Genomic DNA, 16,197 nt, shown 5'->3' with positions numbered 1-16,197 from the left:
CATTGACTGTAGGAGCATTTTTGTAGCCGCCTGTGTTTCCGTCGGAAGGAAAACCAGTCATATATACAAGAAATAAATGGCAGCATTTCTACCTTAAAGGTCTCAACTAGGCCTACAACGTCTACGCTACTGGCACAACAATCCGACGTTAAGCTGCTTCGGCTTCTTACGACCATTGCATCACACATGGCAGTACTGTTATCGGTCCCATATTCGCCACACAATCAAACCGTACGTGGTGGTCAACGTCAGAAGTTACAAACAACGCTTCGCAAAGTCTTCGCGTTTTCACATGGCCTATCCTGCTTTCGGAACAAACATGCATCGATATTTTGGGCCCGATTCCGCTATCCAAGAACAGTAATATATATGGATCACATGCACTGTTGCGGCCAGTTTAAGGGAAGTTTTCATTACATTTTTTTCCAACATACAGATGGAGCATTTGTCGTGCTGGGCCGCCTGAGAAGCCCTTCATACATAGAAATCTCCCTCTTGTTCAATGGCGGGTGGCACGGCAAAACGCAAGCCGAGTTAGGTTCGTAAATTTTTGCACTTTGAACTAAATTTTAAGTGTGGGAGAATAGAAATGGGGGCTAGATGGAATATATAGATTTTGGCGAGTTCTCTTCGTTACTTTGTGCTGTGTATAAAAATGGTTGAATTTCAATTGTATACTTGGCTTCGTCTACCGCGATCGACTGTAATCGGAATGCGAAAGTGCACGCGAGATAAGAGAATCTTGAATTCTGGCGCCTATCCTGGGAGCTAACAATAATCAGCCACTTTTTTAAAAGGTGAACTTCTTACTTAGCAAAATTATTTCCTCACAGATTAAAAACATTATTACCTATGTGGAAACCGACTCCATTTACAAGTGACTTGTAAATGAAGAAATAACTCTTCGTTGAAGAAATATGGAAGGCGTAGCCTATGATGCAAATTAGGATCAGATTGTTGCACCTGCAGTGCTCTAGCTGATGCACTATTTTTCGCAGAAACTTAGCCATCAGTCGCAGGATTTCTCTTCAACAGACACTACTTCAATAACTTAGACTATGTTAGAATATTCCATTCCACACAAAAGGATGACAAATCCAATATCTCATTGGTTACACACACACAGAGAACTCAATATAAGAAAAGCAGATAGGCTGGCCTAACCTGATATACTCTGGCCTTCAACTTAGCTCAGGGAAGAAGGTATAAGAATCAAACAAGGAATAATGTCGTAAAGTGATGAGGGGGGGATGGAGATGAAAATGTAATTGTACGACTGCTCTAGTCCAAGCCGTCCCCTAAGCAGGGATGCGTACACAGGCTGTTCGCGTAACATATTGCTTTCCTTAAAATCTCCATTTGACTCTAGTGCTCGGAACATAGTTCATAATAGCCGTCGTAGCTGCTTTTGCCCGCGCCGGCAAGACTGAACGTGCCTGTAAGGCGCGGCAAATGTCCCTGACAAGCTGTTTTCTGCAGCTGCCGGCAGGCGGCAACACAAGTTTATGCTAGAGTCGTCGCTGCAGCACCTCGCATCCCCATAAGCGAAGGCAAATCATCATCATCATCATCATAATCATCATCATTTAGTGTCCCTTAAGGGTCTTGGGTTTGGGCAATAAATAAGGGGAGGGTAGCGAAAGAAGAATATATGCGCCGCCATGTTATTAATCAATGAAATATCACAAACATGCAGGCATGTTATCGTAAATTTCAATGTCATCATAATTAAAAATGACGCAAAACAATGACAACATGTAATGTGTCTCCGTTTGTATTTAGAAAAAAAGTTATCTAGTGATATTACTGGCACAAGAACAAGAATATGTAGTGACATAAAACAACTATATTCATAGGCCATTTTTTATAACAACCAGGCAGTTAAGTGTGGTAAGTGTTATACGAAACGACATGGATTCCAAAATGCGGTCTCTGCAAAATTTGAACAACAGTGCAGCGGTAAGCACTAAACCTTTTTTCAAACATTCTTAGCGAAATATGCAGCACCCTGTGCATCACGGTGAAAGATTGCCTGATTTATCACTGAAATATATGTCCATTTCGAAAACTTCGGAAAGCTTCCAAGGCATTTAGTTGACGAGGATGGCTTCAGGTTTCACTCGCAAAGGTCGAGGTACTTGGCACTTTGAATGGCCATGTGCGAGAATTCTGGATTTGCCCCTTCTAGCGTAGCTTTACCGACTTTGTTTATTTTCTGACGTGTAAGAAACTTTGACCTCCCCATGGCCGCTCGAGTTTGACGCATTTTCCTCTGACGCACATTCTATCCTGAAGTTAATCCAATATGTCACCATGACGCTGAGCGCGAACTTTAGTCCGTCCCAGGAACTGCAAAGTATTTTGCGAGAAGAATTACCATTGCACTATGGGACTCGAACTCACAACCAACAGATTGGCTGTAGAGATTTGAAGCTCTCAATTAGTGTGCGATGCTGCAGCATCGAAGAATTTGATTTTGGACAGCACGATCGTGTCAGAAGCTCTCATGCGTTGCTTACACCCACTATGGATCTGTGTACTAGATATAGCTGGCATCGACACCATCTTCGTGGTGTAGCACGTCACCGCTTCAGTACTGGAGGTCGTCGATTAAGTTTCCTTCTAGACGTGATGATAATGAATGAGCCCGTTTGCTTTGTATTCATTAGCTCTACCTTATTTCATCTTTCCGCATCGTCTCACGCCTGGTATATGGTGCTGACGTCGTCTTGGTTTCTTCAAGGATGGGATAAGCCGTAATAATGGCGTGGCCCAAATATAATTTCCAGGAAAGCTAAACAAATGAAGCAGTTATAAGTTAAAGTTTTTTTTGTAGAGACCAGGGGCTAGACCGAATAGGTAACACGCGGCAAAACAAACAAGTCTTTCTACTTCACCGCCAACAGGCGTAACTTCCCCAAATGAATACGACTCACAATTCCTTTACTATTCAAGAGGAGATTGTTGGATCGCAACGGTGAATATTTCCTTTAAGAAACACAAAAGGAGGCAGTATACAACTTACTGGGCATAATATTTGACCAACAATTACAGCACTGCCTCATGTTTGTTTTTTAGTGGCTGGTGATAATGTGCATAGCTTTGGCCACTGCTGATATTCACAACGAACAGTGTTAATAATTGTAGAGCTAGTAATGCCCGCGATGGTTAGTACAGCAAAGGGAGACTTTGGCAAACGTATCAAACTTTTTAAGGCTTCAGACAGAAACAACCACCAAACATTCATTGTTCGTACCTAATTTGATAGCCTGCTATAGAACAAGCCATCAATATCTTATTAAACGTATTACGATACGTTTGAATGATTACGATTGAAGAGAAAATGCATGCAGTTTTGTTCACATTATGTAACCATACCGGTGAGGGCATTCAAAACACAAGCAGCAGTGTTGCTGCACAAGTGAGTAAATTTCGAATGCCCTTTGAACATTGCTTGAATTTCGATGTGGTGCGACTTTCGTTTTGGCTCTACCAGAAAGCCTCCACTCATGATTTCCACACTCCTTGGACGATTATTCGACGTTTGTCCACTTAGGCTTCGTCCGAAAACGTCGTGTTATATGTAACCTAATTACGGCCCCGTTATATATGTTCGTTACCGATTGCGACAAATATCAACGTGACAAACGACGAACTGCCCCTGCAGGCGTGCTGGCCTTTCTCAATACCAAGCATTCTTCCTGAGCAAACAGGCGTTGAAAGTGCGGGCCTGTTTTCGCATCGAACACACAAATAAATATAGGCAGTATCTTCAAAAAGGCGGCTGACAGATGGAATAGCACACTGTGGTATAAAGTTCGTAAACAGGGATAATGTGCCTCAGAAAGGCTCGCCAGCCTTTCTGAGACGCTTTATCTTTGCTTACAAACAGCACCAGAATAAACGCACAAGGAGATAGTCATGGCAATCACAACTCGCCTTTTTGTCTAGCTTTGTGTTTCCTGCTCGCTTGAGCCGTTGACACGCCTTGAAACACGAAGCCCAAAAATTCATTTTCTTCATCATACGCGATGAGTATGGATTTTATACTACGCGGATGCCGAAGCCAATCGTCTTGTTTAAGGCGTACTTGCGTCACTGCCATGTCGCTGCGCTGCGCCGTTGCGCTTTTTTATGCTTCAAAATTGTTCGCCGATAGTACCCTTTAGCATCCGTGGCTACCAGTTCACTGCTAAATCATTGAGAAACTATATTATGTGTGCATTTTACAACTCTAGAACCTAACAGCTTATTATACAGAGACCAAAATTCAATGGCGATTTAGCGGTAAATGCGAGACAAATCGTTTTACGCTCCACCTCTTTGGGGTTCCGGATCCGTGATTTAAACCGCGTTCATCACATTGTAAATTGTTCTTCCAGAGCTCACTCGATACCAACCCAGCTTCAAGGAGGAGTGAAGTTCAAATTACGGGGTTGTGGTCCAGTTTACCTGTATATATATAATGTTGCAAGCGTGGACCTAGGTGGCTAAGTTGAAGTGAAGAAACACAAAGAATAATAGCAGTGTTGGCACGAACTTGAGAAAACATGACTTCCTAACGAGTGGAGCATTGCCAAGATTATCTTTATGCTGAAGAATTGAGCAGAAGATTATCTTTCTGCCAAGACACCGCAAAATCTCGTGAAGGTGATAGTATTAACAAAAGCGATCGCTCCAGAATATTGCCCATGCACAGAACTCCCCGTATCACTGCAACGTACATCATCGTGGCTGATCACTGTCAGAGTACAAGTTCGTCACCAAAATCCACTGCGCGTTCCTTACTACGATGCACAGTTCTGTCTTGTGAGATGACCAAACCTCGGTTACACTGATTTTCATAAAACGTGGGCTCTGCATGATATTTCTTGCGTGTTGAGTTATACAGCGTTCCCACGTAGCTTCTCCATCGCATCAATGACCTTTAAATTGAGACCTTGTATCTTACCAAAGATGCCCTTCAATTATCCCTCTCTATCATGTCATTGAAACGTCACTCAAAGCTGTACGATGTGTGTAATTTACCAGTCTGCTCTGTGCCGAGGAACTGTGCCGAGGAACGCATATGTCGCTTTGCAAAAGACAGGTGCACTTGTCGAAAGGATAGCTCCTGCTTTCATATTTGTGATGTTCCGGCGAAGAAGAAGAAGACAGAAGAGACAAGAACAGGTGGAGGAAGAGAAAGAAGTGATCAAGATGGACACCTGTAAATAAATGAGTGTATTTTAACTCGTACTTTATATTTGGCGCAGCCGACCATGTGGCTTGAAGTGACGTTGGCAAGAAGAACAGATGGTCAGACGACCGTGAAGACCTACCAGCTTGACGGCGAAGATCCAGTGCTTCTTCAGGAATCAGCGACTTCATCGGAACTGCTTCACATCATCGCCGAGAAGAGTCAACTGAACGAAGCGGCCCTCGTTGAGAAAGGTGTGGTAAGAATCGATGCTTCTATGTCTGAATTTGAGGTTATGTTTCCGGGACATTCAAGGATAGATTCCAAGAACGAGACTGAGCACACGCATAACGCCTTGTTGCAAGCGCTGTTTCAGCAGCAGACCACGCAGTATGAGCAACAGCGACTGATTTTCGAAGCAGTTAGCGACTCACTAAGAGCACAGAAACCACATCAAGAAGAGTTCAAGCCCGATAGTTTCGATGGGGTGTCTAATGCCGCCAACTTGTGGCTCAGATTTTATGAATATGCATGTGCGCAAAACCACTGGACGTCATTGGACGACAAAGTGTGTAACATGCGTCGTTTTTTATCTGGCAATGCCAGAAAATGGTGGGACATGCGAATTGCAAGTCAATGCCGTGATTCATGGCAGAAGTGGAAAGATAGTTTTCTTTCTGCTTTTGAGCGAAATCCGGTTGACAGATGGGACGACGCATTAGCTTTCAGACACAGAGAAGGGACAGTCATGGATTATTTTTTCGAGAAGAGACGTTTACTCTACATTGCCGACCCTAATCTACCGGACTCTGCAATCCTTCCCCTGGTAATTCAAGGCATGACTAACGAATCGCAAAGAGAGGTTTGTGTACACCGTCCAACCTCCACGGATGACTTACTTGCTTGCCTTAAGTATGTGTCCAGTGATTTTCTGATTCACAGCCCCATCAAAAGGCATAGTACTCTACCACTGAGCATTGACGCACATGGCGAAGCGGTAGAATATTTTAATACCGAGTCCGACCAATGTGACACGATGGAAAATGTATACCTTCTGAAGTCAAATCTCCTATTTGTTAAAATGATGGTAAATGGAAAAAGTCTGGACTCCCTGGTTGATACTGGAGCATCTGTAAGCCTGGTAAATCAGGAAATCATCCAACCGAGCAAGGTGTATGAAGGAAGAATAGTTAGTGTTCAAAGCTATGATGGAAAAACTAGAAGGTTGCAACACTGGGCAGAAGTAGAGGTTGAATTTGGTGGCCATCACCTAAAAGTAGATGCCCTTGTCATGCAGGGTGTTGATTTCCTGTTTCTTTTATCTCGGCCTGATATGAAGCGATTGAAGATGAATATTTCTTGGAGAGACGAAGTGACTATTGACGGATCATTTAAGCCTAACTTGCGTGGAATTGAAAATTCCCATCGAAGAGTTAGAAATGCTGATGAGATACTGACAAATTTTCCCGAACTTATTTGTGTTGAGACGTACCCGCCAGCAGCAGATGTCTTCGAGGTACCGTTTAAGCTTCGTGACGTCACAGTAGTGCGTAAAAAGCCGTACAGTCTTTCCCTCGATAAAAAGACCTGGCTAAAGGCCGAACTGCAGCAAATGCTAAATGCCGGTATTATAAGGCCATCAACATCCACTTTCACGTCACCAGTCACTATAGTACCGAAAGACGATGGCTCATTTCGCCTTTGCACAGATTACCGGCAGATCAACGGCCAGACTGATTTGTTTCCTTTTCCCATGCCCCGAATAGACGAGATCAGCAATGAAACTGGTGGATCAAATGTTTTCTCTCGGATCGACCTCTGTAAAGGATACTGGCAGGTGCCACTACAAGAAGATTACAAGCAGTACACTGCTTTTGTAACACCTTTCGATGTGTACGAGTACAACCGCTTACCATTCGGTTGGAAGAATTCTGGAGCTTGGTTTCAGAAAATGATGAATGGCATTCTTGATGAGTTCCTGGGAAAGTTTTGTAACGTATACATTGACGACATCATCATATACTCACGTACAAGAGAAGAACATGAAAAACACCTCTCGTGCGTGTTAGAAGCCCTCAGCAAGTCAAAGTTAAAGATTAACAAGAACAAGAGTGAATTTTTTCAGACAAATGTTGTCTTTCTAGGAAGAGTTTTTGACGGCAAGACTAAAACAACCAAAGAGGAGTCTATACAAAGGATGAAGAAGCTCGTCAAGCCATATGACCTACACTCACTCCGTGTTTTCCTCGGACTCGCCGGTCATTTTCGTGCGTTCATTAAGGATTACGCTGCAAAGACAAGATGCCTCACCAAGCTGACGCAAAAGGATGTGCCATTTATCTGGAGTGAAGAGTGCGAGAAAGCGTACGAATACCTTGTTGAAGCTATATCGTCGGATCCTGTGCTTGTGCTACCTGACTTCAACAAGCCTTTCGAGCTGTGTACGGACGCTTCACAATATGGTACAGGGGCCGTTCTATATCAACGAGACACAAAGGAACAGCAATGACGCCAGCTCAAGGTGATTGGCTATTATTCTTCTACGTTCTCAAAAGCTCAAGAACATTATAGGACCACAGAAAAAGAGGCTCTGGCTGTTGTGATGGCACTCCGGTACTCCAGAAGCTACATAGAGGGTCGTCATTTCCGGCTTTTCACTGACAACCGAGCGTTAACCTACCTCTTGGGATTAACCCAGCCCAAGGGCAGAGTGGCACGTTGGATCAGTGAAATACAACAGTTCACTTTCGATGTAAGCCATCGACCTGGGGATAAGCTTCCTGACGCAGATGCTCTTTCCAGGCTTCACATCACAGAAGTGAGAACATCTGATCATGAACATGTTTGCAGATTGTGGGAAGGCACCGAAGACCTGACTTGCAATAATGGCAAATTTTGTGTGCCAGGAACTTTGGTGAAAAAGGTTTTGAAGCTGTACCATGACAGCCCAGAGTCAGGAGGGCATGATGGATTCTGGAAAACTTATTGGAAGATAAAAAGTCGATTCATCTGGAAAAATATGAAGGAAGATATCAAGAACTACGTGCAAACATGTCACCAGTGCCAAATTAACAAGGCCAAGTATCGTCCAAGAGGGAATCAAATGGTCATCGCTAATCATTCCCAAGTCCCATTTGAAGTAATTCATCTAGATTTTGCCGAACTAAAAAAGCGAGGAGAGGGAGTCAGTAAGACTCAGGCATTCCTTGTCGCAATAGATGAATGCACACGCATGGCAGCTGCAAAGCCAGGAAAAGAAGACGCCAATTCTGTTTTGACGTTACTGGAGCGGAATATGTTCAAGAACACCAAGGTAGTGGTCTCTGACAATGGGCCAGCTTTCCGCAGTAAGAAGCTTCAAGAATGGGCCCGTGATAGAGGAATTGCCCTGAGATTTGCCACACCCTACCATCCAGAAGGAAACGGCCTAGCTGAGAGGCTCATTCGGGATTTGAAAACGTTCATCGCAATTTACCATGATTTCAATGGAGGATGGAAGTGTGCCTTGGAAGCAGCAGTCAGGCACCACAATCATTCTCATACCATGGGATTAGGATGCACGCCTAACTTTGCTGCATCAGGCGAAGCAACTTGGCTACCGGCCGACTACGACCTTGGAATCGTTGGGAAAGTAGATCTGCAGGAAAGGCGCAAGACGGAAGAGGAGCTCGCACGCTACAGATCAACAATGAAGAGGCACTTCGATCTGCGACATAGCCCAAAGATGCCTGTAATAGAACCTGGAGATACAGTTTTAGTCCGGAGGAGTTTAGATGGACCGAAGTCCAAATTTTCTGGGCCCTACACAGTGATAAAGACCGTCAAGCAACAAGGAATCTTGAAATCGCTACACTATTTGGGACCGGAAGGAAAAACTGAAATAGCAACTGTGGGAAATGTCATACCCTATCATCCCAGGAGGGATGAAAACCGAAGTCCGGGAGGAAGTAATATAAAGTACGAGTTAAAATACACTCATTTATTTACAGGTGTCCATCTTGATCACTTCTTTCTCTTCCTCCACCTGTTCTTGTCTCTTCTGTCTTCTTCTTCTTCGCCGGAACATCACAATATTGTTCTTATTTAGTTCATCGTCTTGAATTTCCATCTCCTGTATTCGCCGTGTTTTCCATGAAAATAACCCGTATTACAAGAATGTCTTACTAGTGCAAGTATCATGAAGGTTCAAAGCCTTGTCGGACGCCAACAATATATTCTCACCAAAAGAAGAAGGATCTAAAACCTATCGCTGCTTTCTTTAAACAGTATACTACTACAACTGAAATTATTCTTAGAATCACAGGGTGCACACGTCAGCTAAATCTCAGCTAAGCTTACAACAGCTGCACCCGTTCATGATACTTCATGCTGCTGAAGTGAATAAACGTTGTTTCCATTTGTACAGCATATTTAGAAGTGCAAGGTATGAGTATTACCGGGAACTTAGGAGTCTTATGTTTTAAAACACGTTAGCACGCCTAATACCTGAAAAAAAAATAAGAAAACTACGCCTGAATATTTTATATCGAAGTTAAAATGTTGTGATTTCGTTTTAATGCGAAAACATTTTAAGCCTATTGAGCGAAGATTCGTCGCAGACTACGTGACCGAAAGATGGAACCAAAAATGGCCGATGGCGCAAAGATTTTCAGGGAGGTTACCGTAAACAAATTAAAATAAATTAAAGAAAGTGTGGTACATTTCGCTCTGGGTGGGAATCGGATCCGGGCCTGCGGGGTGCGAGGCGAGCACATTTCTCAGACGTCGCCACGGCTACACGGGTCTGGCTGATTAAAGGTGTGCCTTTTGCGTGCGGCAGTGGGCCCCGTGACGGCGCAGACAATGGATCGACGTGGTTCCACACTATGAGTGTACGAAATGAGCATGTTTATGGCGTTCCAAGGTCTACGAACGGTGCCATGCTTTCGCATTCTCACACATAAGCAGTCTTAAGTGTATCTGCCGAATTTGTTTAAATATTTACAGGAATATCACGAAAAATGAACACCAAACTTTCAATACCTCTTTGTTTCTGCACCGACTTTCGTTAAAAATTAAAGAAGTGACATGGTTCGCCAGTTTCTTTTAGTGCGTGTCAGGCCTCGAGACAACGCATGAAACCTTGAACACAATAGAGCTAGGTAATTTGTGCCGTTGAACTCAAGAACACCGACTGATAGGGATGCTAAAAATGAATTAATCTTTGGGAGGGTTCGGATTCGCCACGGAAGCCTTGTCCACAATGGGTTGAAGGAAAGTTCCTGGAAGCTTATGTGTTCTTCAGCACATGACGTATGCAGCACGTGTACGACGGGGGGAGGATTTGTTCCTTTAGATCTAGCGTATGACGTATTTTCCCAAGAAATTTCAGTAAACAAATAAACTTGGAATCGCCGCTGCACCTGGACTCGTTCCAGATAAAGAAAACACGTCACACGCTCAATCAAAATGAGGGAACCCTCCTACTGTCATACGGGCGCTGTCTGAACACGAAAGTTCAACCATGGTGCTGATTGATTACTTGACATTTTCATGTTCGGGAGCAAAACGATATAAAGAAAAAATGAACCATTTATATTCGCGCACACTTCAAGCTATTCTGAAGCGCCGCTGATCCCTTCAGGAGCGTCTTGGTGTTCACAGGTAAGCAGATGCACAACGCCATGATGAGACTCTAAAATTATGTATACCAGCGCGTGTTATCATCCTCCGTCTTAAAAGCGGCGCTCAAGGCATATCCCCACTATCTTCAGTGTTTAAGCTGAAAATTTCGTTACGGTCTCGATCTCAACAAAGCAATTATATGAGTGCCTAACTGCTACTCGGTCTTCTACACCGTAAAAATATCATGAAAGGCAATATTTTCATCCGCCCGACAGTACTATTGTCTGCGGTAGCTTCAGGTGGATGACAATGTGCTCGTTGGTAAAACTTCCTCTGCATTGCGGATTTTCTCCGAAATGCTTTGATACAAACATGGCAACACCTATATGCGATAAGAAGTGTGGACATATCTCTTTGAGGTCGCGTGGATGGTCTGAATATGTAATATTGACTCCGCCAGCGTTAGCAGCTTGATGTAAGAGCTTCCTTCCTTCTGATCAATCTCACAACTGCACTCATGTTATTTAGTTAGCAACCGCAGCCTAGCATGTATACATGTTTTAGACAAAGCCAATACTACAAGAAAAATGAAAGCCAAGTCTCCAAGAAAAATCCCCTTGCCAAAAATGTTGGCATCAGTGATGTTCCTTGTTTGCCACTGTTATTCCTTCCATGCCTGAAAGCTTCTGTGGAATTCTTTAATAGAAAACTTTGTTAACTTACAGGCCATCATTGTGCACTACCTTGTAGAGGCTGAAGTACGCCAATCACCAGCACATTTGCGTGCTGCGACGAACGGACTCTGACAACTAAAAAAAACAGCATGAGATCGGCGTCTGCATGGACCCTCATTGTTGTAGCTGTCGTCCAACTTATACCTGGGTAAGTAGGAGTTTCCTGTCGCGTATGAGCTACAGTGCTTCAAATGTATTGTATGCGCCACATAACAGTGCTATTATAGAAAATGCAAGAAGGCTTACCCTAATAATTATCCATCAGATCTCTTCGTGCAAGCTCGTATACATCTTACACCTTCTCTTGCGGTTGTATTGAATGTATATTTATTATGGCACCTGATCCTTATTTAGCACATTCTTGGATTTAAACAATGTTCATTTCTGAAGATAGCCCCAGCTTAAGTGTCAATAAGGCACTAGTAAAAGAAAAACAATCAATCAGAACGGCAACCAGTTCTCAACCTTTAGTGTGAACAGTACCTGTAAGCTAGAAAATGCGTCAGTCACGTTGGATACTCCATGCCGATTTCCTTAAAGCAGGTCACATAGCAGCGCTTATTCATTAAATCAGTTCCGCGGAAGCACGCAAGGTGGAGAAAAGTACATAAAAGGGAAAAATTGACATCCACCTGAATCATAGCGTGAAGCTACAAAGGAAACCCATACGAGTTTCTCAGAAAGAAAGGCTCGCAGTTGAATAAAAATTCGCCCTGGACTGGGATTCGAGCCAGGGACGAAAGTCTTTACGGGGCGTACGCTCTACCATCTGTGCTAACCTCTACCTTGCGGGCTTCCGCTGAAGTGATTTGCCATAATCAGTGTCCCACTGCCTGCGGTCCTAGTTAGCTGAGATAGTAGAGTGGCCGCCCCGGAAAGGCATTGGTCCGGGTTCGAGTCCCGGACCAGGATAAATTTTTCTTCAAGTGCAAATGTTTCTTTCTGAGGAACCCGTAGGGGTTTCCTTGTAGCTTTGTGCTACGATTCGGGTGAATGCCAATTGTTCTCTTGCAGAGCAGCGTTAAGCGAGAAAGTTACTTGGCCAGGCACAAGTAGGATTGAAACTTTGATCAAAACGATGTCAACGTAACCGATACAATCACAATACTAAAGCCGTTCTGCGAAAGAGAAAAAAAATTGGCGTTGACAAACAACACAAAATTTGTGTTGTTGGCACCGACAAACAAATTGGCCACAATTTTCGAACTAGCACAGCTCCCTCCCTGCCCTGTTGATGCCCCTGTGCGGCGGCACTCTTAATTAGACAAAGCGACTTCCTCATTGCGCTACCCCTGCTTTCTGCTAGTCTTCGCGTTTGCAAAAGAAACGTGCAAAAAAAAGGATCTCCTGTGGCACATGAGTACTGTTTTGTGTCAGTAATGGTGCCAAGCACCCTATCATTTGACGATTGGCCGGTGACATTCTTTCACAAACCTCTTCTTGCCGTAGCAATATTGTATTGACGAAAGTACTTTTTATCTAGGGAAAGAAAAATACTCAGGTTGGGCAGCTGCGTTGGGTAGAGAAGTTTGGGATAAGGAAAGTGAACTGGTTTGTCCAACCCCTGACAGTCTTAAGGAGCGCGAAAATGCTTGTTCACGTCCAAATAGAAGCTGATTGAAATCCAGAGAAGCGGAAGTAACACTTGGACTAACGATCGAAATGCAACACAAGAATTTAAATGCTACAGTGTAGCGTAAAATAACGACGTTGTTTGAACTGGAGAGAATGGCGTTATAAATATATTTAACATTTGCTTTAAAAACAGTTGTCCCTCTAACACATGAATAGCGATGGTAAGAGCTCACCGCCTTTTTCTGAGCATGTCGGCTGCCATATAGAAATAGCACAATTTCATTACCTATGAATTACCTATTACGTATGCCTTCGTTGCAATTTTAGCCAGAGAACACACCTTCTTTGTGGACACATTGTGAAACGACAGGTTCTAAGTCGTTGTAGTACAGCCACAACCACACGAACATAGAAAGCATGGGAGACAAGACAAAGCGCACGTATCATGACAGATAAGCCCAAACAAACGCATAAACATCTCAAGCAGGGACATTGCAGGCCATGCTCATATATATATATAGCTAGAGATAACTAGAGTATACAGCATCGTAAGGTAGAATATTGACAGGCATGACACAATATTGAACCTTTTTACCTGATAATGGTATCAAACATATTGTGACACATGCATTACCAAGAGGTACTATGTCTTTAGCTTCTGTATAACCAAGCGCGTTGTTTCAGACTTTCTTCCGTAACAATAGCTTTATGACAAGGAAGTCCGACACGGCTATGGATGACACGAATGAGGCCGACTGGAAGACGCAACAGCGTAGCCTTAATCAGTCACACCAGGAACAACGTCTAGCCCGTGTCCCACTTGGGTAGCGCTGGCGATACGGCTTTGGAGGTCTGCATGGCGCACTTTACATCTTCCTTCTTCGTTAAAGACGGAGCCACACTGCTGGCCCAAGGCGTCGTGAGAATGAAGGGCTCGTGATATGGCTTGAGGCGATCAACGTGCACAGTTTCGCGGCCTCGGCGACGCAAGTCCGTAGGGGGCGTCAGAGGTTCAATGACGCCGTTCACCGGAGAAGTTTGTTGTAGGACCCAGTAGGGTCCGTGGTGTCTGGAGACAAACTTGGAGGAGGCATCTGGGGTCAAAGTAGGAGGCACCCACGACTAAACAAGAGCGTCAGGCGAAAACTAATGGTGGGGGCGCGCGTTGTCATGACGAAATTTCTGTAGCGCTTGTTCTTCCGTTGTAAGTGAGCGCGCTGGTTGTCGACATTACGCTGCATACGGGGTGGCTCCGGAAACCGGTGTAGCTTCTGACCATTCGGGATGGCTTTTTTCCCATCAAATCTAACCACGTCCATGTACACGTTTATGTACCTGCCATGTGGTTGAATAAATTCGAACACAAGTCAACTCAATTCATTTCAATTCAGAATAGTATTAATGGGAGATAACGGCTCTCGGCCACATAGGAGAAAGAAGGGAGAAAAGCCCGTCGTTGCTCAAAGTGCCGTATTGTGGGCGTACATGTACGTGACATAGGGAAGGACGAGGTTGGTATGGTTGGAGGGGATATACATCAAAAGCATGTCGCTAAGAGTTTGACAAAAACGATCAATCAAGTCGTTTGTTTGTGGGTAACATGCGGCGGAACCGCGATGAATAGCGTGGCATTCAGGGATACGTTCTTGAATGACATCGGCGAGAAAAATGCGCCCTCGGTCGTTCAGAAGTTCGCGGGCAGCGCCGTGACGTAGAACGAAGCGTTAAAGCAGGAAGGAGGCAACGTCACGAGCCGTCGCCGCTGGCAAAGCGGCCGTTTCTGCATATCTGGTGAGGTGATATATAGCCAAAATGACCCAGCGATTGCGAGCAGCTGTGTATGGCAGAGGCCCGTAAAGGTCTATCCCAACCCGGTGAGAGGATCGCGTAGGTCACGGCAAAGGTTGCATTGGTTTGGAAGAGCGGCAAGTATCAGGCTTTCGGCGTTGTCATTCTGTTCATCAGGGAATGCACTTTTGCACAAAGGTGTATATACCGCACCAATAAAACCTATGACGTTGTCTCGTGTAGGTCTTAAAGATACCAGCGTGTGCGCACTGAAGATCGGCGTGAAAAGCGGCGCATACATCAGCGTGGAGATACCGGGGCATTACTAGCAGCCATTTGCGGCCGTCGGAACAGTAGTTACGGCAATAGACGATTACGTCGCGGATGGCGAAATACGAAGCTTCTCAGTGTAGCGCTCGGGATGGTGGATGTGCAGACGTATCAAAGAGGTAATATATCAAAGATGAATATATAAAAATGAAGAGAGGTAAGATATCAAAGATATCATTCCTTGCGCTGCTCCAAGGCCATGTCGACAAAAGCTGATAGAGGAAGTGGGTCGTCTAGGACGTGGACACTGATAATGTCGGCGTGGATAGGCGAGCGCGAAAGAGCAGCAGCATCGGCGTGCTTCTTGCCTAAACGGTAGACAATCCGGATGTCGTACTCTTCGAGTGTCAGTGCGCACCAGGCTAGGCGGCCGCAGGAACCATTAAGGGACGACAACCAGCAACGTGCGTTGTGATCGGTAACGACATCGAAGGACAGGCCGTACAAATATGGACGAAATTTTGTTATGGCCCGGATGGTCGCTATAGATTCTTTTTGCGTGACTGAATCAATCACTTCAGCTTTCGTTAAGTGCGGCTTGCTTACGCAACAACATATTCTTGGTGGCCGGACTTTCGCTGAGCGATGTCTTCCTTTCGCTTGGAGCGGATCTTCACACCATGCCGTGAGTTTTAGGACGCACAATATGGGCGTTTGACAGTACCCAAGCAACCATTGTTGCGTGGAGGCTATCAGAGCTGTTCAAAAATAATTTCGTGCCGTCGCGACGATTCAACCTTTTTTTTGTTTTCTTCTAAATTCTTATATGTTTCAATATCATTATTTGTCACGTTGCGCCACACTGTATCTTTACCGATCTTCTCAACGTGCGATTACCCGCTGCTTTCTTTTCGTAAACCAGTACATTAATTTATAACACAAACATGACCATGAGCCATGCCTTTGTTTATTGTGCTTCTTACGGCTCCCTTTCCATTCCAGTGAAGTTGCCAGTAACTAGCATAAAAGATTGCCCGTGGCTTAGCT

General features: G+C 44.4%; 1 protein-coding gene across 1 annotated transcript in view; it reads left to right on the top strand.

The window, feature by feature from the left end:
- Positions 1–445: 445 nt before the first annotated feature.
- The window catches only part of LOC135912335 (probable serine carboxypeptidase CPVL), a 33,230-nt gene continuing 17,478 nt past the window's right edge, over positions 446–16,197 (top strand). The window contains exons 1-2 of the mRNA XM_070520970.1: positions 446–538; positions 11,509–11,665. Coding sequence (XP_070377071.1) covers positions 11,607–11,665 — 59 coding nt within the window. The 5' untranslated portion in view covers positions 446–538; positions 11,509–11,606. The remainder of the gene's footprint in view (positions 539–11,508; positions 11,666–16,197) is intronic.

Source organism: Dermacentor albipictus, chromosome 6 (assembly GCF_038994185.2).
Source record: "Dermacentor albipictus isolate Rhodes 1998 colony chromosome 6, USDA_Dalb.pri_finalv2, whole genome shotgun sequence".
Classification (NCBI taxonomy): domain Eukaryota; kingdom Metazoa; phylum Arthropoda; class Arachnida; order Ixodida; family Ixodidae; genus Dermacentor; species Dermacentor albipictus.
The sequence above is the reverse complement of the archived record's forward strand: the minus strand, read 5'-3'. Positions and strand labels throughout refer to the sequence as shown.